This window comes from Cynoglossus semilaevis, chromosome 15 (assembly GCF_000523025.1).
Source record: "Cynoglossus semilaevis isolate Cse_v1.0 chromosome 15, Cse_v1.0, whole genome shotgun sequence".
Classification (NCBI taxonomy): domain Eukaryota; kingdom Metazoa; phylum Chordata; class Actinopteri; order Pleuronectiformes; family Cynoglossidae; genus Cynoglossus; species Cynoglossus semilaevis.
In genome coordinates this window covers 11561982-11587985 of record NC_024321.1, presented here as the reverse complement: position 1 = coordinate 11587985, position 26004 = coordinate 11561982, and the positions used below count along the sequence as shown (strand labels likewise).

General features: G+C 40.8%; 1 protein-coding gene across 1 annotated transcript in view; it reads right to left on the bottom strand.

Annotated features, from left to right (window-relative positions):
* Window positions 1-13848, bottom strand: part of LOC103391047 (neuroblast differentiation-associated protein AHNAK) — a gene marked incomplete at its 3' end in the record, with an annotated part of 20058 nt that extends 6210 nt beyond the window's left edge. Inside the window, exons 1-6 of the mRNA XM_025063358.1 lie at window positions 13580-13848; window positions 6777-6839; window positions 4092-4149; window positions 3839-3995; window positions 2606-2832; window positions 9-2471 (exon numbers count right to left, since the gene is read on the bottom strand). Of these exons, the coding sequence (XP_024919126.1) occupies window positions 9-2471; window positions 2606-2832; window positions 3839-3995 (2847 nt within the window). The remainder of the gene's footprint in view (window positions 1-8; window positions 2472-2605; window positions 2833-3838; window positions 3996-4091; window positions 4150-6776; window positions 6840-13579) is intronic.
* Window positions 13849-26004: the final 12156 nt, after the last annotated feature.

Genomic DNA, 26004 nt, shown 5'->3' with positions numbered 1-26004 from the left:
ACATCAATGTTTCCTTTAGGAAGATTTACATCAACATCTGGACCCTCTATTTTTGTACCATTGATGTTAAAAGTTGGCATCTTCATCTTAGGTATTTCAAATCCACCTTGTGGCCCTTTAATATCAACATCTGGTGCTTTGATGTCAATGTCGGCTGTTTTAATTTCTCCCACTATTTTTGGAACTGACACATCAACATCTCCTTTAACTCTTGGGCCCTTTAGACTCAAGTCCACATCTGGCATTGATACCGTTGGACCTGAAATTGTTGGCATGGTGAATTTGGGCCCTCTCAGTTTTGCATCTGGGACTTCAATGTCAACTTCAGGTGATTTAATGTCAACTTCCGGCAGTTTAACATCAATATTGCCTTCAGGAAGAGAAACATCTACATCGGGGCCTTCAACTTTTGGACCCTTGAGGCCAAATGATGGAAGTTTAAATTTAGGTATCTTGAATCCACCCTTAACGCCTTCAATGTCAACATCTGGTCCTTCAATGTCCACTTTTGGTGCTTGAATGTCACCTTTGATCTTTGCAACTGAAACATCCACATCTCCCTCTATTTTAGGACCTGTAAGATTGAGATCACTGTGTGGAAACCTTGGTACCTTTACGGCTGGCATCTCAAGTTTTGAACTTTTTAGTTTTGCATTGGTTCCTTCAATGTCAATTTCTGGAGCTTTCAAATCAATTTCAGGCAAATTCACATCAATGTTTCCTTTAGGAAGATTTACATCAACATCTGGACCCTCTACTTTTGTACCCTTAATGTTGAAAGTGGACATCTTTATCTTAGGCATTTCAAATCCACCTTTTGGCCCTTTAATATCAACATCTGGTGCTTTGATGTCAATGTCAGATGTTTTTATTTCTCCTTCTATTTTTGGAACTGACACGTCAACTTCCCCTTTAACATTGGGACCCCTTAGATTCAAATCCACGTCTGGCATTGAGACCTTAGGGCCCATAGTGAATTCGGGCCCTTTCAGTTTTGCATCTGGGACTTCAATGTTAAGATCTGGTGTTTTAATGGAAACATCAGAAAGTTTAACATCAATGTTGGCTACATCTGTATCGGATGATTTTATTTGTGCCTCAATTTTTGGAACTGAAACATCAACATTAGCACCTGACAGTGAGAGCTCTGATGGCTGACTCTTAATGTTAGTAACATCTACATCAATGCCATGTTTAGGAAGGTTCGTGTCCACTTTTGGACCCTTTATGCCAAATGTTGAAGTTTTTATTTGTGACATTTTAAATCCACCTTTGCTGCTGTCTGTGTGAACATCTGGTCCTTTTATGTTGACATCAGTGCTAGTCTCAATTTTTGTTCTTGTAATTTTAGAGGATTCTATTTTGATTTTAGTTGTATCAAGCCCTGCTGTTTGGCCTTCAATATCGTCCTTTTGGCCTTTGATGTCCACATTAGATATTTTTATGTCCCTTTTACCTGAAATAGAAAGTCCTTTTGTTGTTGGCAAATTGAATTTCTCTCCTAGTTTTACATTTTCACTATCAAGATTAAGCTCTGGTGTTTTTATGTCAACAGCAGATGTTTTCATTTCAGTTTTTATATTAGCATCTGTACACTCAAGCCTTGGACCTCTAATGTCAAAGGATGGCATTGTGATTTTTTGTATTTCAAATTCATCTCTTGATCCTTTGCTTTTGACATCAGTATTTACAGCTTGACCTTTCTCAGAGTTTGGGACTGTTACACCCCCACCTGCCGAAGAAATATTTCCTGTTACTGAGGAAAATCCTGAGGTAACACTGCTTATGGTTACTTCTGGTGTTCCTTTTCTCATATCGGTTTTACATGATCCTTTTACATGTGGAAAACCACTGGTGTTCTCACTGCTTGCTGCTACACCTCCCAATCCTCCTATTGTGAAATAACTGCCCCCAGCCTTTGTGTTGTCTCTTAGACTGAGGTTCGTTTCTGATATTTGAATGCTTCCATCTCTTTCTACATTCCCTCTTGAAATCTCCAAATCTCGCTGTCCACTACTTGTGATTCCAATGTTTGGCCCCTTGATTCTCAGACCTGTGCTTGTTTCTTTTTCTGTCTCTCTTGTGATCGAGGTCTTGACCCCTCCACCACCAGATCGTATTTCTGTAAAGCTAACATGTGGCTCTTTACTTGACTCAAATACTCCCTCCTCTTCTCCCTCTTTACCTGATCGGCTGATAGATGTTCTTATTCGAGGAGAAACATCTCCGGACCCATGCATTAATCCTTTAAACTCTGGGGTTGAAAGTTCAAGTTCCTCACTTATGCCACCTGGCATATCCACTGTGTAGGTTGTGATTCGTCGAGTTATTGTAGTAATTGTACTGCCATCACTGCTTGTGCTGCTGTGGCGCTCTGTACGAACATCTACTCCTTCTGCAAGATCTTCAGACTTCAGCCTTGGTTTGATCTTTTTGGTGTATATTCTCTTGTAGTCCTCATCATCTCCACTCTGTGGACAGAAACACCAGAAAAGGTAGTCAGTTATTTATGTGGTTTGTTTCAGTAGATGTTCTAAAAACTGATTATATATATAGATATAGATAAAGATCTATATCTATATATATATTTAAAAATAATAATAACCAGGATGATGTCTGGACTGGAACCTCCAAAACGAGTCTTCCCTTCCCACGTCAAAGTGCCCATTGGGGAACGGCATGGTGTGCTCAAAGGTGAGCACAGAGGGGATTTGTCTCCTTTATTTTGAAGTTTCAGTCCAACCTTGTGACGATTCAATGTCTTCAGTAGCTCAGCGGTTTCCTCTGAACTCATGTTTTCAAAATAGATTGTGGCACCAACAATCTGGTCACCTGTAGAGAAAAAAAACAAGTGTACGTTAAAAACTGTGTCAGGTGCCACTTTGAGCAAATCCTAAATTTGTACTGTATGTGAAATAGTAGGGCTGTCAATCGATTAAACTTTCTATTCAGGTTAATCACAGGGTAGCTGTAAATTAATCATGATTAATCATTGTTAATTTTTCCTTAAGATGACAAAAAAAAATCTGTAAATTAGATAGAATGAACATGAAAATATAACAGCTGGTAGATGTCTGTGTTACACACCTATTTTTATGTGTGACTAACCCAAATTATTAAATAAATAAAATGAAAAAATGTCAGTGGTGCTTTGGCCCAGAGGCAATGTCTCTGTCATTGGTGTGGAACCCCAGGATTTGCCTCCTGGGCAAGTTCAAATCACAGTCAGGGCGGTTGGTACCTTCCAGTGGACTCACCACCTGCAGGAAGGTTCAGGGGGTCGGTACGGTGCAGTGTGATTTGGGCAGCGGCTGCTGCCCCGTGACCCGGTAACGGATAAGCGGATGAAAATGGATGGATGGATGGAAAAATGTCCAGAAAAATAGTCACATTTGTTCTATAACTTAAAGTATGACTCGAATCCTACCATAACATGCTATGTGCATTTTTTTCTTCATGGAGTTGGTGGATTGTTATTACTGTGCGTTTTACATGTGGTTTGTAGAATATGAAACCGTTGTCCTCAACAATAGTAATTGGTCTGCAGCCCCTCCCAATCAATATGACTAGTGTGTCACTCAGCTTGACAGCTGTAGACCTGTTTACTGTCCTGTGCTTGACTGGACTGACACGTCTGAATGGAGGGTGTGGTATTTCAAGCTCCTGCAGTGTGTGCAAATAATAATAACCTGTATCAAGTTCTCTCTCATCTCATCTCACAGTTCATTCTTCCATATTTAAAATGTGTTAAAATTTTGAAATAGATTCATCTTCAATAATCTTAACGTGTTTAATTTTAACAGCCCTGGTAAAAACATAGTAATTTAAAATTAACCACCTTCATATACTTTTCCAGATCGAGCTGCAGGAGACTCTCCTTTCACCTCCTTCACATAGATATCCCCCTCAGTTGTCTGTTCAATCGTCAAGCCTGTTTTGTCAGGACCTTCCCAGTCTGGGAAGAGAACTTCCCTTGTTTCCTCTTCTTCAGCCATCTGTAAACAATGTATTTAAAAATATATATAAATACATACATATATTATATATAATCACATACACGCACTAAAATAATTACAAGACACTGACTTTACCTTTTTTTGTGTTTCCTCTATTTAACCCAGGTTTGATGGAAACTCAGCCTTGGTTTTCCTACATGAAGAAAACACATTATTATATTATTATATCATATTATTAAACACATCATTAAATAACCCTTTCTACTATTATCTGACATTTTCTCATTTTACTGCCTTGTAGGACACATTCGAAGTCACTAGATGGTGTAACAACTCTGTAAGAAAACACAGGATATGCTGCCAAGTTTCTCACTCCTTCTTGGTGTTCTTTGCACTAGAAATTTGGAGTTGGAGTTAGACCACACCCTGCCTGGGGAGAAGCAGTCTGATCCTGTACCTATACCCCAGCTCAAATATCAAATACAGTGAACAATAACTGTTGAAGCAACATTGCTCTTGAAAAAAGTCAGTTTGTCAGTATTCAGCATAAATATGTCTGTGTGTACACAGATGCCTGTATTTAATTTTTATCATAGAACCTCATTCATTTTATTTTATGTTTATGTACAGACATTTTATCTTTCCTTTATGAACTTCATCTTTTACCATATTACTCTCTTTTTTTGGGTATTTTATGGGTTATTTTTCTCAGACCTACTATTGAGCTGCTATACCACACCATTCTCTATTAATACTTTATTGTTAAAATAATTCTCAAATTCCAAAACAATCATAACTATTATATACAGTAATCAACAATACGTTCCTTGTTGCTTTACACTGCATTCTTTGAACATTTGCTCAAAATATTTTTGCAAACTACTGGAACCAATTGATTCATCTGTTTACTCAAAAACAGTTTGTCGGTTCAAAGATCCACAAAGACCTGGGACAATTCACCACAATTCACCTCAACAAATGATTACATGGTTCACTTAATCCTCTCTACCTGACCTTATTGAAGGTGATAGCGTAGTACTAAACAGTGCAAAACGCATGTGCATTTATGGGTGTGTGCATCCTTGCATTTTTGTGTGAGCACATAAACAACATATAGTACAACAGTATGTCAGTGCTGAAGGATTGCACACAGTGTAGGAGAGAGCATAATGAAACACAGCGTGGAATGACAAGCCATACAAAAACTGGTCTCTCTAGTTTGCTGGACTAAATTCAAGGACACATACCAAAGAATAAACAATTGATTGCAATTGAAGGCAGGTGCTGTATGAAATACTACAAAATGTATTCTAATGCCCAGAGGTTAAATTGAGCTATCACTCTAAAACCATATTTGGCAGGTTCTCGTGACTTCCAGAATCCAGAATCCATTCACACCTTAACATTCTCCTGAAGTCACAGCAGCATGATAGTTTTAGGTCCATTCATTAGTCCATTTGACACTATTTTTAGATTGAACTAACCCTAAGGGTTTTGTCTACAAAGGAACATACACACACACCTTTGAAAATGACACATTCATTAAAACACAAAGTTCATGTATGACCATGAAACATTGGGACAAGCTTTTAGTTTTTGTTATGGACCCAACACTGATCTTCTGAATTTGGTTTGTATCACAAAGGTAATGGGTTTCAAGCCTTAATGTGGGTTTCACAAATGCTATGGATTCCGTCAAGACCTAACCTTTACACTATCTTTACCCTTTTATAGAACCACTGTGACAGTTTGTGAAAATGCGATATTGATCAAAATCTACTCCATCAAGTTCTGTCGCCTTTATTTACTTCTTCAGACCTTTGAGTGGGCTCCTTGACATTAGTCTGTCTGAGCAAAGTTATTAGGGTATCTTTGCTTTTTAAAACGTGTACATATTTCTAACAACAAGCTACGAGTCAGTGGGTGAGGGGTGGTGAATGCTAATTGACAGAAATATGAAGGGGAAGGAAGGAACTTTGAAGGGGGACGGAGGGGCATGGAAAGAAGAGGAAGTTGTTTTAAAAAATTGAAAGTGGGCAAGAAAGAAAGAAAGACAGCGGTTGAGGGCGAGGTGCAGTAAAAGGCTTTGTGGAAGGAGTTCAAATTAATGAATAGATATAGATTGTGGGATCTTAAACCAGGCTACAGTCTAGGTCTGATTATTTTTGTCTGTGTTTTTGTCATTTCTGTATATTTTCTTGTCTGTGAACGATAACTCCACATCCTTGAATCTTCACCCGAGCTCGTTTGAAGGTCTAACACAGTAAAAGTTATTTTGTTCTGGCATGTGTGCTGAGCTAAGGTACACAGAGGGACCGCCAACAAGACCAAGCCTTTGTTAACTACACTGTAGCCGCAGAGCATTTCTGAATTAAACCCCTGCTATAGACCCTCACTGCACTGGAAAAGGTACGGCAGCAGATGTTTCCTTTTTAAATATCTCTTCACTGAAAAACACACGCAATTAACATTTGGATACCGATGTGACAACAATCCGCCCTCTGCTACGTTTGGTGTCACATAGTTGTTTCATAAGAAGTGGACAGGGGTTCGAGCAGAACAGGTGGTCACTTGGGAAAGGAAGGAGGGGTGTAAAAAGGCGGCACGGGGAGCAAAAGCAGCAAAGTGTCAGGTTTCCACAAGGCAGTTCTTTCACGGCTGAATGACAGTGGTGTGACCTTCCAGGTCCAGAGGGGGCTTTGCAACAAACATTCCAGTAGAGCATTGGCATCAGGCCATAAAACAGCACACTGTTCTGAGGTGATAGTCTCCACTCAGGTCTGATGTGACGTGAGGATGGTTTATTACAAAGACACTCACCTTGGACCGCTCAAGCAATGCCAAGGGCTTCAGTCTGATGCTGTGGTTTGTCTTTCTTGTAATCTGCTAAAAAACACACACACACACACAAGTCGTAGGTTAGCTTTAACTCTTGTTTTATAATCGTAATCATTTCTTGCAAAACAACAGCTGACATCCAGGCAGTATGTTGGACAGATAAGTACACAACGTCTTGACCTACAAGTATTGGATGCATAAGGAGCTTTGTCATCCCATCACATGAGCCACAGACATACATACAGTATTTACTCTACTGTTTCAACCAAAATGTACCCATGGTATTTCTGTGTACATGTACATCGTGCCACACTGTGAATCAGAGCTTCATATACTTTCTATATTAACCACTGACAGTAATATGAGCCTATAGTGGAATTGTGCAAAACACTCCCACTTAGTAAATAACCTCACATGCTTCTTTGGTGTAACTGCAGGTAAAGGAGATGGAGGAGAGGGACACAGTGACACATTGTTTAACCAAGATCCTGTTTAACAAATGAATGTCAAGAGGGTTTTCTAAAAGGCTGCGGCATCTGTACGATCTCCTTTGAATGTTGTTGCTTCTTCTGTGGCCTGAGTGAGTCTAGTTTGAGTCAGTACTTTGAGGCATTACTTTCACGTCCAGGTGCAAAAGAGGAAAACCACCGTATTCAACGGCATAATCGGGCAGCCATATAACAATAAAACATTGTTAGTGCAACAGTATCTTGTATGTGGTTCCTAAGTTTTACAGTGAGAGCAGAGGCAGTTTTAGGCCCGAAATCTCCCAAGAATCCCAAGGGTTATTACTTCAACCCATCGGCACATTGTGAAACAAAGCCTTCTTTTTGTAACACTGAGAAACAACAGGCGAGGACTTGATGTGTGTACAGACAGGCAACTACTGGTAGGAACTTGTCTCTCAGAAGAATTCCTCTTGGAAAGGCTTTCCAACCCCATCATTAACCCCCCCTCCACCCGAATCCCCCTGTTCAATAAACTAAAGCGCTCATTACTGCATCGAAAATGATGCCAAATAACTGTGCTGTAAACCAGTAAAACATTTTCTGAACAGCCGGGTCTTAAATTCCAATGACAAGCACTAAACCCAGAGAGGAGAAAGTGAGTACAGTATAACATTATTGCTATGTCTTTAAAATGCTCTTTGAGCTGAGGCCTAGTGATTGTCTCTTTGAGTTTCTCCTGCACTGATCTGGATGGAACGTAGCTGAGATACATGCCAGCCTGTATGCGGGTGTCATTGTGTTTGTGTTATGCCTCAGCAGCTGTGTACACTCCTAAAACCATACTCTAGTTACAGAGATGCATTCATCACACAGCCATGTTAGTTGTCTGTCAGGTACAGGGCTGAGTCGGTGTTTTTTTTTTTTTTTTCAGGTAATTGTAAGATATTGGGTAGAAGAGACTTAAGGTGTGTCTCTAAATGTCCACACTACTAGGGACAACACTTAAATAAAACACAGCCTAAAAATCTTAATAAACCAACATCAATATTGAGAACAGAGAATAACTGCTTCCACCTTACATATACATGCATTTATGCAACAGTAGAGGATGTTGTCATCGCAACTGGGGAAGCAAAATAAAAACACATCCTGATCCGAGGAGTGGGAATACACAGTCTTTGAAGCAGAACGCAATGTTTATGCACCATGGCTGATCTTACAGACAGAGAGAGAGAGAGAGAGAAAGAGAGAGAGAGAGAGAGAGAAAGAGAGATGAAGAGACACTGAGAGAGAAGTTTAGTGAACAACCCCACCCAGGCCTCCAGTCACATACATTCCTTGATAGAGCCGTCAGGCCAGCTGGAAGAGAGCCCAGCCTCTCCCCACAGTGACTAACTCCAAAGAAATGTCCTCTTTCTCTCAGATGCGAGCTTCATTCTCTGACACCCACCCTGCACCCTGCCTGAGTGCCCACCTCTCCTGCAGTGCATCCACAACACCTCCCACCTTCAGGTTCTGCTCAAATAAACAAGAGAGCGTACAAATGTAAACTGAACGGCGCCCTGAAACACTCTATAGCTCGAGTGAATGCTGAGATGAAACACAACACTGGTTCCTCGTCCGACTTGCCATTGTTGCCAGAATGATTTCAGCTAGCTCCACCTGGGTATTTGGTTAGTGCAACAAACAATAGTCTATAAGCTAATCCTATCCATTTCCAAACCTGCCCTCCGCCCTCCAGGCCTTATCTCTATTTGCACTACAGGCACAAGACTCTGTTTATGCCTAAGTAGGTCACAAAATGTGATAAATTCATCAAAGTTCTGGCAGTAATTCAATCTCACTGATAACCACATTCAAACAAATTGGGCTACAGAAAACATTGAGCAGTGTGACAATGATTAAAGCTTCATCACAAGTGAATGTGACGCTGCATTGTTGCCGAGTGATTTTGAGCTAATGAAGAGACTTCAGTCCTGAAAGAGGATTGAAGACAGTATCAGTTGCAGAAGTCAGTCCTGTTGTCAAAACAAAAGAGGCTGTCTTCCCCTTGTTGTGCTTTAGTGACACACACTAGGCACAAAAATACAAGAAAAAAAATAGAAGCAGTGGGCCTCTGCAGGCCTGCTTTTCTCTCAAAAAGGCAGATAGCACATGTATGTGTGATGCAAAAGGAATGCACATCAAAATAATTTTTTTCAGCTCTCCGTGGTCCACATAGCCCTAAACCAAACCACTAGTCCTGCAAAAGACCAAAGCCTGCCCACTGACGCCAACTTGGCCTGGTGCTGATTAAACTATTGTGTATTTGGCAGGAATCAGGGCAACAAATGGAAAAAATAATAAAAAACGACTTTAAGACTATAATAATCGCCATACAAGCAAACTCAGAGGTTGTTCAGAGTGGTGTAGTTCGGTTTTGTGTGAATTGAATGTTCTTCTTAGTCTGAGAGCAGCAGGACTGCTGGCTGAGGGACGTGTTCACTACCATCTATGTCACAGCTTCTATTCTTATTCACAAATGTATATATTTAACCATAGACAGGCAGTAGGTAGGACTACAACTCTGATGGCTCCCATCATATATATACACTGTATATAATAATATGAAACAAAAAACAAGTGCCAAACTTAAATTGGTTTGGGAATTTGGTCCATATATATACACTGTATATAATAATATAAAACAAAAAACAAGTGGAATTTGGTTTGTTTCATTGTACCATCCTTTATATATGTTGTGTGAATAATGACAAATGTAACACTGCCCATGGAAGACAACTACATGGATGCTATAAGAGAATATGTTACTGTCTATGTAGATGATAGTCTAATGTATAGCTATAGGTCTGTAAGCATATGCAGTACTTTGACATTTTTGGCTTAATCTGTTGGTGCTGCATATTTGCAACAGTACATGTGGTTACAATTAGTACCCAGGAACACAAGGGGGAGTATAGCGTAGTAAGATCATTCAAGGGTTGAATGCTGAGGAGTGCTGACCCTGAGAATCCGGAGCTAGATAAAGAAAGCCCAAACAACAAAGCTGTCTTTCTAAATTTACATTCCATTCCGTGCTGCCTTGACATTTTAGGCCCCTCATTCCAAAGTGAGCTTTTGCAACAGATGCTACATATCATTCCTTTAGCAGGGTGTAAAATGGGGGTGGAGGCCGCATGTCAGACACTTAGGAGAATTGTGTGTGATGCTCAACAGAAAACACTAGCAAGAGTTATGTAAGGATTGTTTTTGGTTAATATCTTAGAACAGATATTTGGCTGATCACTGGCAATAGTTGCTAGCTCATCGGAAAAAAGGGATTCACGCCCTTTTAAATTCCATGTTTGCATTACAGTTTCATTGTGCCTGGGTGTGACCCGTAGGGGTATTAAGTGCAACTTGTGATGACTGCCTCATCATACCTCTCAAATCACTATTTCTCAACAACAAGGCAGTCAATACTGATGATAGGCACTCCACAGAGCAGGCTGAAGACATGCTGAAACATTCCAACGCAACACTAGCTGGAAGAGAAGGGAGTGGCTGCTGGGAGGGTTGCCTAGAAAGACTCCAAATCGCAAACTGCACTAAGATGTTTATTTGCAGCTGGAGGAAAATTAAACTTTTGGAACAGCTACGTCTCTAGGTGCAGATGTGTTTTGTAACCACTTAGAAGGGTGGGGCACAAGGATATTTAACAGTCCAGCTTTAATTCTATGTCTACTGTCCATACTGTCACTCATGTCATCTTCCCACTTCACAGATCTCTAAGGAAATGAGAGAGGAAGTGTGCTAGGGACCGACTTCTTTCCGTTTCACATTGGTGCGGCCGAGCAGTACTCATTTTCGCACTGTGCTGCCAATCACTGGGGCAACAAAATAAAGTGTCGCTGGTGGAAAGCTGCGATAAATATTTTGACACGTTGGACCTAAGGCTCCAAACAGCCTGTGGGCCGTGCCTTTCCTCTGGGCAAGTTAAGATGCTGTTTGTCACACAAGTGTCACGTGCAGTAAATTCACCCAGAGGCCTGGGATACGGACTGAAGGAGATATATTGAAAATGCTTCACAGTGTTGGGGCTTTTGCCGTACTTCACTTTAGGTAAGGACGTGTTTGTACTGAAGGCAGTGCAGTGTAACCAACAATATAGGTAAATACACTGTGTTGGCCTCAGGCAGAGATGACGCCCTGTTAACAGAGTTAAGTTTCTGGCTCAACAAGAACCAGTTACTCACAAGCTTCCCTGAGTTGACATAGAAGATATATATTTGTTCTACAAAGTATTTTAAACAGCATTTTCTAGACTTTGAGCGAGTGAACTATACATTCTTTCAAATACTTGGAAAACTTAACAGGATGTGCTCAAACTTAAACGACAGTCTGCTGTCCCAAGACCTTTAGTCCCCAAAGTCCATAACTGTGTGTCACAATCAATCACCTTGACAGGAACAATTTAAGAAATGCAAGAACCTTACAGCTGCATGGCATGAAACAAGTCTGAAGTGTGTACGTAGAATGGAAAGGCCAGTGCAGAGCGCAGCAGCTAACACACAACTGAAGTGACGGTTGGGTGTGGCTGGAGGGAGTTGTGGAGGACAGGCAACTGCACACTGACACTAATTTGACTTTCAAGTGAGATTCTAACCAAATACCCTGTGTGATGCTGATAGTATCTGCTCTTTCCTGAATACAAACAAATATATAAATGTCAGACTTCATGGTTGAGATTCAACGTGTGACGTGATGCCGCGGAGCCCCAGCTGCACGTACAGAAACGGCTGTGGACAGACACACGTCTAAACTTTTTGGACTTCATGGAATATGTTTTTTTATCTCATTCCAATAATGTGTGAAGTCTTCCGTCCTCCTCTACGCCTGGAGCCTGGTTTCAATTAGCTTGTTCTTCCTAACCACTACATTCCATTACTCCCCTCCTTGCACCCCATTCTCCCATCCCCCCGTTACTAACTCATTTCTTGGCTCCTTTCGCCCATCTTCCTACGTCTTTCACCTCCTTTCGCCTCTCTACTGCTCTGCACACACTCAGCATTAGCACAGGTAACCCACCAAGGCAAAATTTAAAAAAGGAAGGAAAAACCACTACTTTCTTTCTAGTGACTTCAAAAAAGCAAAAACATTTGGATTTTTCTAGGGAAAAAAAACAGCTGTGAAAAATCACTCACTTTTAAACGTGACACTTTCTTACATTTTATTTCACAAATCTTTTTTGTCAGTTATTCTCAGCCAAACAGACAACAATCAAGAAGAAACCCATTTAGAACGTGATTTGCAGTACGCACAATAAAACTGCAGCCTGTATGGACTCCTTCTTCTTCTTTCCTTTTTTTTTTTTTTTTGCTCACAAGGGTGTGCCTCTCTGAGAAGACAGCAAAGCAAGAAGGGAGGGAGTACAGAAGAAAGGGGTGGGGCGAGGTGAAGGAGATGAATCCACACCCAAGCCTGTTGCTGCAAAGTCTATCAGGGAAGTATATTCACATATTTTTAAGACCCAAGTCTAAGCAAAAATATGTTTGATAAGAGAAAACTGTCAACAACAACAATGTCAGAGCACATAGCTGAACAACTCCCCCATCAAAACTTTTGTTTTAATGTTTTTGGGATAAATACAATTTTTGAAAAAAAAGTATCTGAGTTTGTAATCCCAATGACTCAAAGTAACGTATATGGAAAAGGCAGCGTGTTGCACTATTACATAACGAAAAAAGAAAAGTGGTGAAAACTTCCATAAAAAGTTCCAAAATGTCACATGGATTTTCTAAAATCTCTCTGGAACTTTGAGTTCCACAGTTTTGTGCACCTCATTTAACAGCTTTTGTGTGCACCTAATGGAAAAGTGAAGTGCGCAACTCCAGTCCAGACTCACAGCATTCATGTGGTGGCTGTGGTACACACCCACTGCTAGTGTGCTGCACAGCACTAAATCACCATTTAAACTTTCACGATGATCCACACAACACAACGGCCAAAGAGAAAAGTCACAGGAAGTGTTTCTCCATTCAATTCAGGTGAAAACCCCAGCACAATGACCTCAATGGAAGACAAGAGAATACTACACCAGACGGAGCTGCAAAGTAGGACAAAGTCAATGTGATCTGGCCACTGATTCACAGTCTCAACACATGTGCTGACTGGAATAACTCTCAAAACACCAAAGCTAAAAGTTTAGAAACTTTTACAACTTTGTCCTTTCAACATCAACTTTTTATTTAAGTTGAATTTCAACAACTGCAGTAATGTTAAACAGCAATAAACAGAATTCAACAGATAGAAAGATTTCAGTTTTAAGTGGTAGGGGTAAAAAAAAATTAGATTTACCTGTGCGCTGTGTTCGCGCCCGAGGAGCCTCACACCAGCTTGAGCATCCTGGAAAACTTGGTCTCTCCCCTTCTCCCCAGCCCAAGAAAAAGCACTTCTGCAACTCACAGCCTTGCAGTCTGTTAGGATTCTGTCACTCCTTTCCTATTTCTCGATCAACCAACTTTCCAGGGCGTTCCCCCTCCCCCTCCCTCCTCTACGTTGATTTTAACTTTTTTTCTGTCTGTGTGCTAGTGTGTGAGTGTGAGTGAGTGTGTGTGTGGCAGATCCTCTGGGCTGAGCAGAGTGGTTGGACAGGGAGTTGGTGGAACTCCTGATTTGCAGGAGGAGGGGAATGCAGGGGAGGGAAGCAGCGTGAGGGAGTGGTCCTCGGCTGCCGAGGGACCACCCACTGCCTCACATCAAGGGCTCCGATGACATGCAACAAAAAAAACGAACCTCTACCTTATTAAAAAAAAGAAGGTAAAATGATTATAAACAAGTTGCAACCAACTTCATGAAGTGAGTCAATTGATCAACAAAACTTAGAAATGTTCCTTAAACGTGTTCTTAAAACTCATATGACTGTGACTCTGTACTTTTTTCTGCTTTCACTTTTTTAATGTACTCTCAGATGCAGGACAGAACTCACGTTTCTTGACTGGCGCAGCTCAAACAGCCAGGGTGGCACAGCAATCGTCCCAATCCCGTTTTCCTCCTCATTACAGGGCCTAATTAAACAAAATGAAACATTGAAAAGATTTCAGGATGAGAGTGCAGCTACACAGAGTAACAAACCACAGAATGGGGCTCACATGATAGACAATGATATAAACATGTGATTACTGGATTAAATCACGCCACACAAAGTGGCACAAAGATATCATTAGCGACATGACTCAGGGATGAGTCCTCTACTTACACACAGATGGAGAAAAACCTCCATTTATAGGTCGGCAGTTTCTATCTTTGATGGGATTTTTGTTTTTTGTTTGTGTGCTTTATTTCGAAGAGGCCTGAAACGTATTGTGCTGAACTGCATTGTCCTTGTGTTTCCAAGTGTATGTTTTTTTATACATATGTACATGTATGAAACTAGGTCCAAATGGCTAAATAGCTGTAAGACAAATTTAGCACAACTTGGGGGAAAAAATGTTTTTCTCCTGGAAATAACCAATCTACTGTGTCTGTTTCTGAACGCTTTAGGAAGTTGAGTTTCCATTAGTCACAACCTGCTTCTTTGCCTTATGCTGTCATCCTTCCAAGGAAATGTTCTTTAGGTTTTGCAAAAAGAAAAGCAAAAAGTCTGACGCAGACAGATGCAAATCTGCTGTAAACCTTCAATTGGTAAAACTGGTTTTCAGTGAAGTTTGGTTAAAGATGTCAGGTTTACTTTTCAAAATTTAATTTTAGGCTTGAAAAAAACCTGTTCACACAAAACAGAACACAACTCAACACTGGATAAAAATAAACTGATGATAGTCAGCGTCAGACCTGCCGCATGTTTGTACATGTTCTACTGCAGTTGTTAAAATTTAAATGATGAACATCTGTGTTAGAAAAGTTTGACTTATGATTTATCACTTCTTATATTTCACAATATTTCGCCTTATTGTTAGTTGCGATGAAGCAACATCTGTTTCTGCTTTTTTGTCTCATGATTGACTCCAACTCTCTGTGATCAGATTTCATTGGCTACTTCATGTAGGACAAATGTTACACCTACAGTATGAAACAGCAGATTTTGTGTGTGTGTGTCAGAGTTTAATTTAAACTGGTTCTCAGTTATTTTAAATATTACAATAATAATACGTTACGCTCAGGTTTTGTGCTGCGGTTTTTCACTGGATCAGAAAAAGACGTGTGAGTGAGTCATTCTGGGTGGTTCCTCATCCTGATCCAGGCGTGGATTATGGTTAATATTTGGTCAGTAATTGACATGTTATGGGTTTTCAAATATTGCATCATAAACTGAAAACTACTCTTAAGGTGTCTGGTTATTTCATCTAATCCATCTGTCACCGTATATCAATATGTACTGACCAAAGTAGACTAATACTGCAGTACTTTGCAGACTGGACCTACTGTACATCAGCTGTACCAGTCAGCTGTGGGTCATAACTGAGAGAAGACAATCATGAACCAGTCAGAGCGAGGAGAAAGGCCTAAAATAGAGTCAGTGGTCCTCCACTGAAGGCATCTGGTCAGGATGCTTCCCAGATTCCTCCTTAGGGAGATAATTTGGGTATGCCCATCTGGGAGGAAACCCCAGGGCAGACTGAGGACACGCTGGAGAGATTGCCTCGCTCAGCCGACTCATTCTCCCAGAGTGAATGGTGAAAGTGGCTTGGGAAAGGAGCATCTGGGATTCCTGGCTAAGACCAAAACAAAAATCCAGAATGATAGAGATGGATGTAACGAACAGAAATGTCATTTATAAAACTGAAATAAGATCTAAATCATTTAGTGTTTAATTAACTTTACTAACAACATTAAAAGCTCACTTCCTACTAACTCCATTATGGAGTGAGTGAATATGGTGTATATTTCCAAAACCTCCAGGGCTGGAACTGTGTCACTGTGTCTGTTTCTGCTCCACAGTCTGTGTTAAGACCATAAACAGAACAAGAAACTAGTCAGAAAAACATAACTAAAAATTCTGCGATTACTGATTCAGTAATTCACGCATTTCCTATGACGAATGGTCCAAATATGTGATGTGTAAAAGGCCTGAAGCCATTCTTCCTGATTCCTAAACTCACCTCTACTAATGATTTAAACTAACGATCTCCAACACTTGGACTCTAATACAGCATTCTGAGCTATTTTTAGTACGTCCATAACTTTACCATAATTTTTGATTGCTTAAAATAACCTTATATCGGATACATTCAATTCAATTTATACCTAAACATTTTTTTTATTATTGGTTCAGTTGTGTGGACTCTGTACACATATTTTAAATTATCTGTAAGTTATTCTTTCTTATTCTGTAGATAGTACACATTAACAATCCTATTCTTGACTATGGTCAATTTTGGGTCTAATTAACCCAGTCCTTTTTTGACAGTGGAGAAAACCCATGCACACATGAGGAGAACATGCCCTACAGAGGGTCCTGCCCCCTACTTTGGAAACCACTGGCGTAATACAAAAGCAGAAAACCGACTTTTCACTACATAGCCTGTGTGCGAGTCTCGTCATGGTAAATTCTTTTTAAAGCTACGCCCGTTTGCAGCGCTCACCTCAATGTATGGGTGACACACACACACACACACACACACATTTCTTTGCCAATAAATACCATTCAAACTACAACTGGAGAGCCATGTGGAACATGTATGTGAGCGTGGACATGTGTGCAGCTCTCACACCAGAGTTCAGCGTCCTTGAAGCACCGCTGGCCCTGACCACCACCTCATTCACAGGTCGCACCCACACACTCCATGACTCAACACTGAGAGAGAGAGAGAGAGAGAGAGAGCAACGGAGGAAGTGCTTGCACGGCCATGAGGCTGTGAAGAGAACAGGGTGTGGCCCATGCACACACAGGCAGACGTACACACTTATACGTGTGTACACACATGTATGTTAGGGAGTGGTGGGAGCAGCTCGATGCTTGTGTGTATGTGTGTGTGTGTGTGTGTGTGCGCACTGAGATAAAAGCTACACAGTGATTCCAACTATGTGTAAGATAAGCAGTAAACCTAAAGATCTCTGTATGAAGTGTGACATTACATTGATCTTTGTACTGCAGCAGTGTTTTTGATCAACACTCCTGACGTTTGAAGTTTCACCTTCATTTTGGACTCTACGTTGTTGACATTTACAAAATTCCTTCTTTTTCTTTAAAATTGAAACCGCAGGCTACAGCAACGCCTGGCAGCGTCAGCGCGGGGTTGATTATTATCCTCCTGACAGAAAATGACCAGCTACTGCACCTGTTTGCTCAGCTTCTCAAATGTTGATTTTTTTTTTTTTTTTTTTTTTTTTTTTGCCGCTGAGGTGTGGCTGTTGTTGGCTTTGAAGAACGGTTGCAGCACAGAGCGCTCATCGCCTCCAGACAGACAACTCCTGTGAAAATGTGCACATGTAAACAGCATGACTCCACTCCTAACTGTGTGCTGCTCAACAACTTTTCTACAGGTTTTGAATGTTTACGGTCACATAACACACTCTAAGTAAGCACCCTCCCTGCTGGGTGTTGTGCTCCTCACTGCTGTAGAACACGGCCTCACACTTTCACTTTGCTTCTCCGACATTTAACACTGGACTTTAAACTTAATTTATTATCGATAACCAATAAAGAAGACAGTAGAGCTTACACACATGCTTGTTGTTTTTGAGTCAATGACATGCATGTGTTTTTTGAAGTTGTCTTCCACTCAGTTTGTTGGTACCAAAGTTCAGTCTGACTATGTTTATTATGTGTATATAATTAACAACAGGAAATCAAGGTCAGGACAAGTTCCACAGCCATGAGTCAGTCTAAATCAGACTTGAATTTTAGCTTAAGGCGTTCCACGTCTCATGAGAGAGAGCTTTTCAGATCTGACAGTTTTTTTTCCTCTATGTGAGAACTACTGTGTACGGTATTGTGCAATTATTGTTCAAAGAAACATCCTGTAAACCTGACGTCCCTGATGATTCGGCCATCCACGCCTGTCACAGCTTTAAGACAGGCCGCTGCAAGTGAATTCTAGGATATGAGGGGATGGGTGTGTTTCCTGGTCCTACTATAGGTGTGTCAGCCAGTGTGAACCAACACGAATAGTTTGGTTGAGACGTGCGATGAGTCACCGCCCATGACTACAATGAAAACAGAAAAGCTCAAAGTATAGAGGAGAGGAAAATCAGGGGATTACAGGGGGATGGACGCTGTGTTTGTGTGTGTTTGTTAGTGTCTATGTGTGTGTCTAGGCTTGTGTGCGCTTTTTTGTGAATCATGTGTGTATGATTAATGTCTCCTGCAGGACAAGGGAAGTCACAGGGCCCTGGGATGGAGCACAAATCTAACTTGTGATACGATGGTTGAAAAGTGACATCATACCTTGGTCTAAGATTCTTTTAAATTCTATCAAATGTTCTTGAGCAACTGTTTGGCGCAACGAGACGCAGCAGAGTCAGGAGAGCCAAAAGGGTGGGAGCTGCGCATTTTTTTGATTGTGTAATGCAGTTTAATCAGACACAAAGGATTATCTGCACACATTTGGGAGAAGAATTCGCAACAACTTTGAACACACTCGACAACGTGATCCAAACAGAAAAACCATTTCTCGGATGATATTTGCAAAATGTCACAGACAATCTGGAATTCTTTGACTGCTTTTCCCACAATGCATGTAGTGTACGTACTTCACAAAAGGCCTGTTTCAACCAGGCACTCAGATCATGCAGCGGAACATGACAAATAGAAGGAATATTATCTTTAACTTACTCAAAGTGACTCACAGGTTGCAGCTGCAGTTTTTTTTTTCCAAGATGTGAACAGCTCTTAACTCTGACAACTCTGACAACTACTTTTACTTTTTTGGGTGAATGAGGTTTAATCCACAACTTGAATAATTTTGTCAATGCACATGTCACACCCTACACCAGGGGTGGGCAAATAGGTTCACCAAGGGCTGCTGTGGCTGCAGGTTTTTGTTCCAACCAAGTAGCAGCACACCTGACTTGGCTTATTTAATCAACTACTTTGAGTCTTCAGCGAGCCGATTGCTCAGAAAACAACTGTCCTGCAGCCACAGCGGCCCTTAGTGCCCAGGTCTGCCCTACACTCCTGTCCTTACAGTTTGATAATCCAAAGCTCTGACAGGACGACAACGATGGAAGTTAGTCGACACAAAGTCGACTAACGCGAAGCAACAAACATATGCAAAGAATCAGCCTTCCAATGAAATGTACTTTCGTGGCATTTGTTTTTAGTATAGAATGTTAGGGAACCTCAGATTCACTACTGGTTTTGGTTCGGTTTCCCGTCTGGAAAAAAGATCTTTGTTAAAAGGAAGGCAACACAAACCAGACTGTGAGCAGACAGAGGAGGTCTTTGTGTGCCCACTTTGTCGGATTGTTTCAGACAATGTAACATTGTAACATTATTGTGACAAGTGCTTCAGCAGCCAAAGTTAGAAACACGGTCGGACAAATGTGGACAAATAAGGACGGTCAACATCGCAAAGCGTCAAAGGAAGCAACGTCCTGAAAATGTATAGAAATAAATAAATGTTGCAGGAAACAACATACTCAATGTACTGTTAGTAATCACATAATCAATGCAGTGTGTATTTGTAACAATTCATTTTAAACTCGTCTATATTTTCATTTTTTGTTTTTGTTTGAATGAGACAACATGATTTGTAATAACTTTTATAAATATCATATAAATATTATTTATAACTTCACTTGTGTCATGTTTATACACTTAAGAAACCTTTAATCCACATTCAACTTATTTCATTCAAGCCAACGAGTCAGAAGAGTCAGGTGATGTTCCCTGTTGTTCCTGTATACTGAGTCTTGACATTCTATTGAATGCTCAAAAACAAACTGATATTATTTAGTTGTTCTCTTTCTTTATGAGTAATACATTTCCACCGGAATTATAAAACATTGTGACACTTCCTGCTAGTGCAATAAAAAGTCATGTTACGCATTAACGTTTACTTCACCGGTTAAAGTACAATCAGTAAACGTGTTGTTTACGTGTTTACTTAAAGGACTTAGGCTCAAAGTAAGTAAACTATAACAAGTTTATTTACCTTGCAAAAGCTAAACTACGTGACGGTGAGCAGTTTTTTAAACAAACAACAAAAGCTGTTCACACACATCCACATTCATCCTTTAGCGACAGAACGACTTTCTTCATTTTGTAGAAAATAACGTATATTTGGCTTTTTTTATATGACCACACGAATAGATGAAAACAAAAGCTACACTCACCGACAAATCATATTTATTTTAAAGGTCTACCGTTTTATCCCCAAATAATAATATATTTGTTTTAATTTAAGTGACCTGATGCTTCTTTATATAAAATATGACTGATTAAATATTATAATTTAAATGAAATTACTATTGAGATATTTTCTTTTTATTCTGCCACTTATTCAGTCAACTTTTGGCTAACTCTTAGCTATTTTTTATTTTATTGTCATAGCTTCCTCTTAGGTATTTTCGGCAGTGAAGAGCAATCTGTCCTGTTAGCGTTATCTGTGGAGCTTTGAACCAAGTCGATTTTATCTGAAACCGATCTAATCTGTATTCTGACATTTCAGTATGTACAGTATTAGGCTAAGGATTTAAAAAAATTCCCTTAAAGGGTCAGGACATGAGCCTTGTGTATGTTATGAATGCCAAGTTGGACATTTGAAACCGAGACTTTCCGCTCAGTTGACTACATATTTTTACAGGGGCTATAAAACCCCCCTTTGTGAGAATCTTAGGGGGCAATTTCACATTTTTAAGGGAATCGTAAGTGGTGAATAGCAAACGGAAACTTGACTAAGAAAATTCCCTTACACTCAGTTTTGTTTTCTTTCCACTTTTCTGAGGCAATATAGTTTTTATTTAACACTATGATGACTTGGAATTTTGTTCCTTATTTAAGTCGACACTAAGAATTGATTTTCAACATCTCCTGTCAGTCTCATAGAAGCGAAGACACAGATTTGGGATCATGTTTTCCTGGTAAAGTCCCTCAACCCAACAACCACATGAATTTTGTTCCCTCGAGATGCAGCTTATTGCCATACATGTACTTTTTTTTTTTTCATTCTACTGCTGCTGGAGCCCAGTGAATAAACATGCTGGAAGTTCTCAAAACAAAGTGGACAAAAGTTACCCCCAGAGAGCGAAGGGTATTCATGGAGAGATTACAGCCACACAGACAATCACACTCCTACAACCACTGTGTGCACCACTCAAGATACACTATCTGACAACACACAGGTCACCCTGCCTGATATTTACCATCTCCATAGCAACTCATCACCGTAATCTTTTTGGAATTCCCCATAGTGTGTGTTTACACACACACACACAGAGCGATGATTCAGAAAAGTGAGCTGTTCCTTTGGTCGGAGAAGAATACCAGGAGAGAAAAAAGAGAAATAGGAGACAAAGTGAACTGCGGTTTCCACAGCCAGCTATGACTCACAAACATGAGGGAGAGAGAAAAAAAAGATGACTATTCTGGGATGGCTGCTATAGCAACACAATAAGCACAAGGGGGCGGGAACCTACAGGGGTGTTTCCATGGCAATGCCCTGTGTGTGTGTGTGTGTATACATGGGTAAATATCACATGCCACAAAGCCGTCTGCATCTTTGTGAGGAACTGTGTTTTAAGTTTGTACTGTTTATAAAAACATGATGACACACCCTGCCTCCTACTTGTCTGTTTCACAAAGTGGATTTTTACACCATACTGGAGTTCAAAAGACGGTGCAGAAAACACCTCTCACAGGTTGGGTCTTGCCCCTGCAATTACTATGGTGTCTACGAAAAAAATACATTCGTCAAAACTTAGCTAGAGGTGTATATATGTTGCCCAATTGTTTAGGCCAATCAGTTTTCAGGGTGGAGCAGCAACAAAGATTTGTTTTTCATCTATTTGTTTTTTTTAATTGCCGAGTCTGCCGCTACATTTCTTTGTTAGGTTTTTTTGGTCTTTTACCAATAAACTGATTAAATTATTGATCCAATCAGAAGGACAGAAAGCTAGCTAGCCGGCTTCATATCTACCTCGATAGCTGGATAGAAAGCAACCTAGATAGCTAAATATCTATATAGAGAGAGTCAGGGTAAAAGATAGCTAGCCAGCTTTATAAATACATAGCTGGATAGAAAGCTAGCTACTGTATATAGAGAGAGAGATAGACAGAAAGATTTTTATAAATTATGGTTCAGTCAGAGAAAACGATAGCTAGCCTTTTGATTGCCAACTAGCCAGTCAGCTTGATCTAAATTAAGTATAAATAAAGGAAACAATCAGTGGTGTTTTTTAACAGTTCCTCCTGCGTCTGTCTTCTCCTATCAGCGGTGCCTCCACACCACAGTTAACCTTTCTTAGCTGCAAATTCCAGTCATAGCTGCAGAAGTTCCAAAGCTCCAACTCTTTCATCAGGTGAAATAGAAAACTCTGACGAGTCAATACACGCAGCAACAGTTACTTCTTTCTCGCACAGAGGTCCTGTTGAGTTTTTCGCATCCTGGCTGAAAAGCTCATCTAGGGTCTAGACGGCTTTTTTAATTCACACGGTGCTGCGATGAGAGAATCTCTTGTAATTAAAGTATAATGTAATGTAAGTCGCTGTAAACTGCTGAATATGGACCTTGAACCCACAATTTACCTATTTACAAGAAAGGGCCTGTCATGTTTCATGGTAGGATAATAGATAGGGACCGTTCTGAAGATTGAAGGGCCAGTACACACCCAAACCACAAAGTAGCTGACACTATTACAATAGGATGGTGATTAGAAACAGGAATTACAGGGATGCAAAGATGTTTCGAAGCTGAAAAGGGAGCAAAGTGAAAGGGCCAGAATGTGTTTGTGTTTTTTTCCATTGTATTACATAACTGTGTTTATCAAGGGCAGCCATTAATGTCTCTGCCAGGTCGTCATGGCTGTGTATACTCCAGTCCTGCTGTAGTTCGACTACAACACTCCTCATGCCCCACCTCAAGATTTCTGGTAACTTGAGCTACACGCACCACTGGGGTTTCATCTCCAAAATTGCAGGGGCTGTCTGTTTTCTCTCCACACGACACTACCTCTCCTCTTTGCCTTGTGTCACACACTTTTCCCCCTTGCTCTCACACAGCAGGGACCCTCTGTTGCAGGGCAACGCCAACTGGCCCAGAAAATATGTGGTTGTAATAATCACTTTTCTAAACACTGACCTGTTTAAAGCTGTTTACCTACGGGCATTCCTAGCAGTCCGGCTCAGCTACTATATAACATTCAAGCTCTGCCTGACTTCTTCAGCTATTTCCCCTCAGCAGATGCACCTTTGACCTTCTTCATTCCATTCCTGGGCTGAAAATTTAAAGTCTGCAGAGGAGTGCAGCTGAGACCTCTTTTTAGTCAGAAACGCCCCTCGTCCGATCCAGAGAAATTGAGCAAATCAGTGTCGCAGATAGCCACTTCTTTCCTCGTACAGTATATAAATTCTTGGCTGTTGACATTTCTGTCCATATTGATTGTTTCCACAGATTTATTTCATTTTTTGTCTACATAACATGTAATTATCCCCCATGTCCTGGCCTCTGCCTCATATGTAAAGAAACCAAGGGTGACATGAAGTAACCCTCAAGTGCTGACTAAGGATCTATTTTCCTGCCCCCATCCCTCTTGCCCGAGTTAAATGTATTTTTTTGTGCGACTAGAAGCCCAACCTCAGACTAGAGCCTGGGGAAAATGCCATAAAAAGTTGAGGGTGGGACTATAGTGGCTGAGTGGCCTGAATGTCCCAGCAAGGGACGTCCCACAACAGTGACACACTCAAAGCTGCCTGAGGGGGGATTCTGGTCTGGTCACCCAGAGATAAATCTGCACTGTCTCTCGTCTTATTAGACCTGTCATTATTTAGAGACAAAAACATGCTGAACCCATCTGACAGGAATTTCTAGAGCTTTTCACCAAACTGTGTCCGACGCTAACGTCAAGCTCTCTGCAGCGTTATTCCACCACCTCACCGTTCCAAGCCCTCCACTGACTGCCTCAGTCTATTCCAGATGTGTATCTTGCACCAGCATATGCTCAGCACATGCATTCCATGCCTGGAGCTCCTACAGGGGGCTGACAGCTACACAGAGACCTTGTGTGGTGAAACAATAGGGCCTCTCTCTCTGTTTCTCTCTCTGTTCCTCCCTCACCAGCGCTCCTCACTGCTGCAACTGCTTTAAAAAATAAAATCCACTCTCTCTCGCACGGACGCAGGAAAAAAAGAAAATATCCGGGGAGTGAAGGAGAGGAAGGAAAGAGCGGTGAGTGTGTGGCCAAGACAGAAAAGAAACCAACGAGAGAACGGTTGGCAGAGGTGGAAGAAAAATGTTGTTGCCATTGGCATAAGTGCACATTGTTCTTGCGGTTTGCTTTACTTCAGCCTTTTAACTCTGAGGTAACTAGATGCAGAGACGAAGGGCCATAAATACTGTCTCAACTGTACATAACAGAGGCAAACGACTTTAAAAGGCTTAAAAGAGCTTTCAATCTGTTCACACTAAGTTCACATTTTACTAAAATTGAGAAAAGGCTTCTGGCGCAGCACTTCTTCAGCAATCAAAGGGTTAGCCTCAGGAGTGTTGTTCTGCTGCGATGCTGTGGGTGAAGTCAAAGTTATTTGCTCAAGTTACAGCCCTCTTCCACCGTGATCCACAGGATGGGTGAGTCATGTGTTCAAGGACCGCGCTGTGCACTGGGAACATTTCCATTTTCTGATTTCCATGAGACCACAGAACAAACTAAAATGGCCTCCGTGATTCAAAAGCTATGGTGGAAGATGGTTGCGCCAAAGTGGTCCTGAATCATGCTTACTAAGCTGGAAAAAATGACCAGAGTGACTCACAGTGAGATGTGAGTTCTCTCTTGTGCATCTCTCATCTGTGTATGAGAGGAAAAAATGAGAAGAACAGAGAAACAAAGAGGGATTCATCCTGTGCTTCAGAAACCTGCCGCCAAGAAAACACAATATTCAAAGTTAAGTGTGGAAAAATAAGCACAGTGACAAGTAATCCAAATATCAAACAGATTATCATGGGTTGGTTTAGCTGTTCTACTTTTGCTGACAAAAGTACAACAAACAAATGCATTGCTGACAGACCTCAGTGAGTATACAGGCTGATGTGCAAACATTTTGTTACCTATGTACTGAAAATTCTGGACATTTACTCAGATTACTTCTAAGTTTAACATTTCATCAGGGGATTTACTCAGATTACTTCTAAGTTTAACCTTTCATCAGGGAACAAACAGACAGAGAACCCTGTGGCCACGAGTGTGTAAATGTGATGGTCCAGTATGGTCACACGGATGGTAGCAGAGGCGGGTGCTTCAGTGTTGCCCAGAGAGCGCAGTGTGACGTCAGAGCTCAGATATACTCTACATTTTAAATGCATGACATATGAGTGTCTTTCATTTAAACCATGCTCTCAAAATGACATTTTCAATGGCCCTGATACAGATTTGTCCCAGATTTCCACTCTTTGGGAGACGAAAAAGCTACATTACAACAAGAACCTTTAGTTTGAAGCAGATGGAATTCTTGTTTAAGTTTGAGCAAACTACAGAGCTCTGCCCAAGCCTTTCTTCCCCCTGCTGGATGTTCTCTTTCAACAGGCCCAACAGCTTCTGTGTCAAGTCTTCTTTTGCCCTCTGCAGGATTTAGAGAAAATTGCAAATCTAAAAACCGCTGTGGTTCTAGATCAAGCTTTTTGTAATTGAGA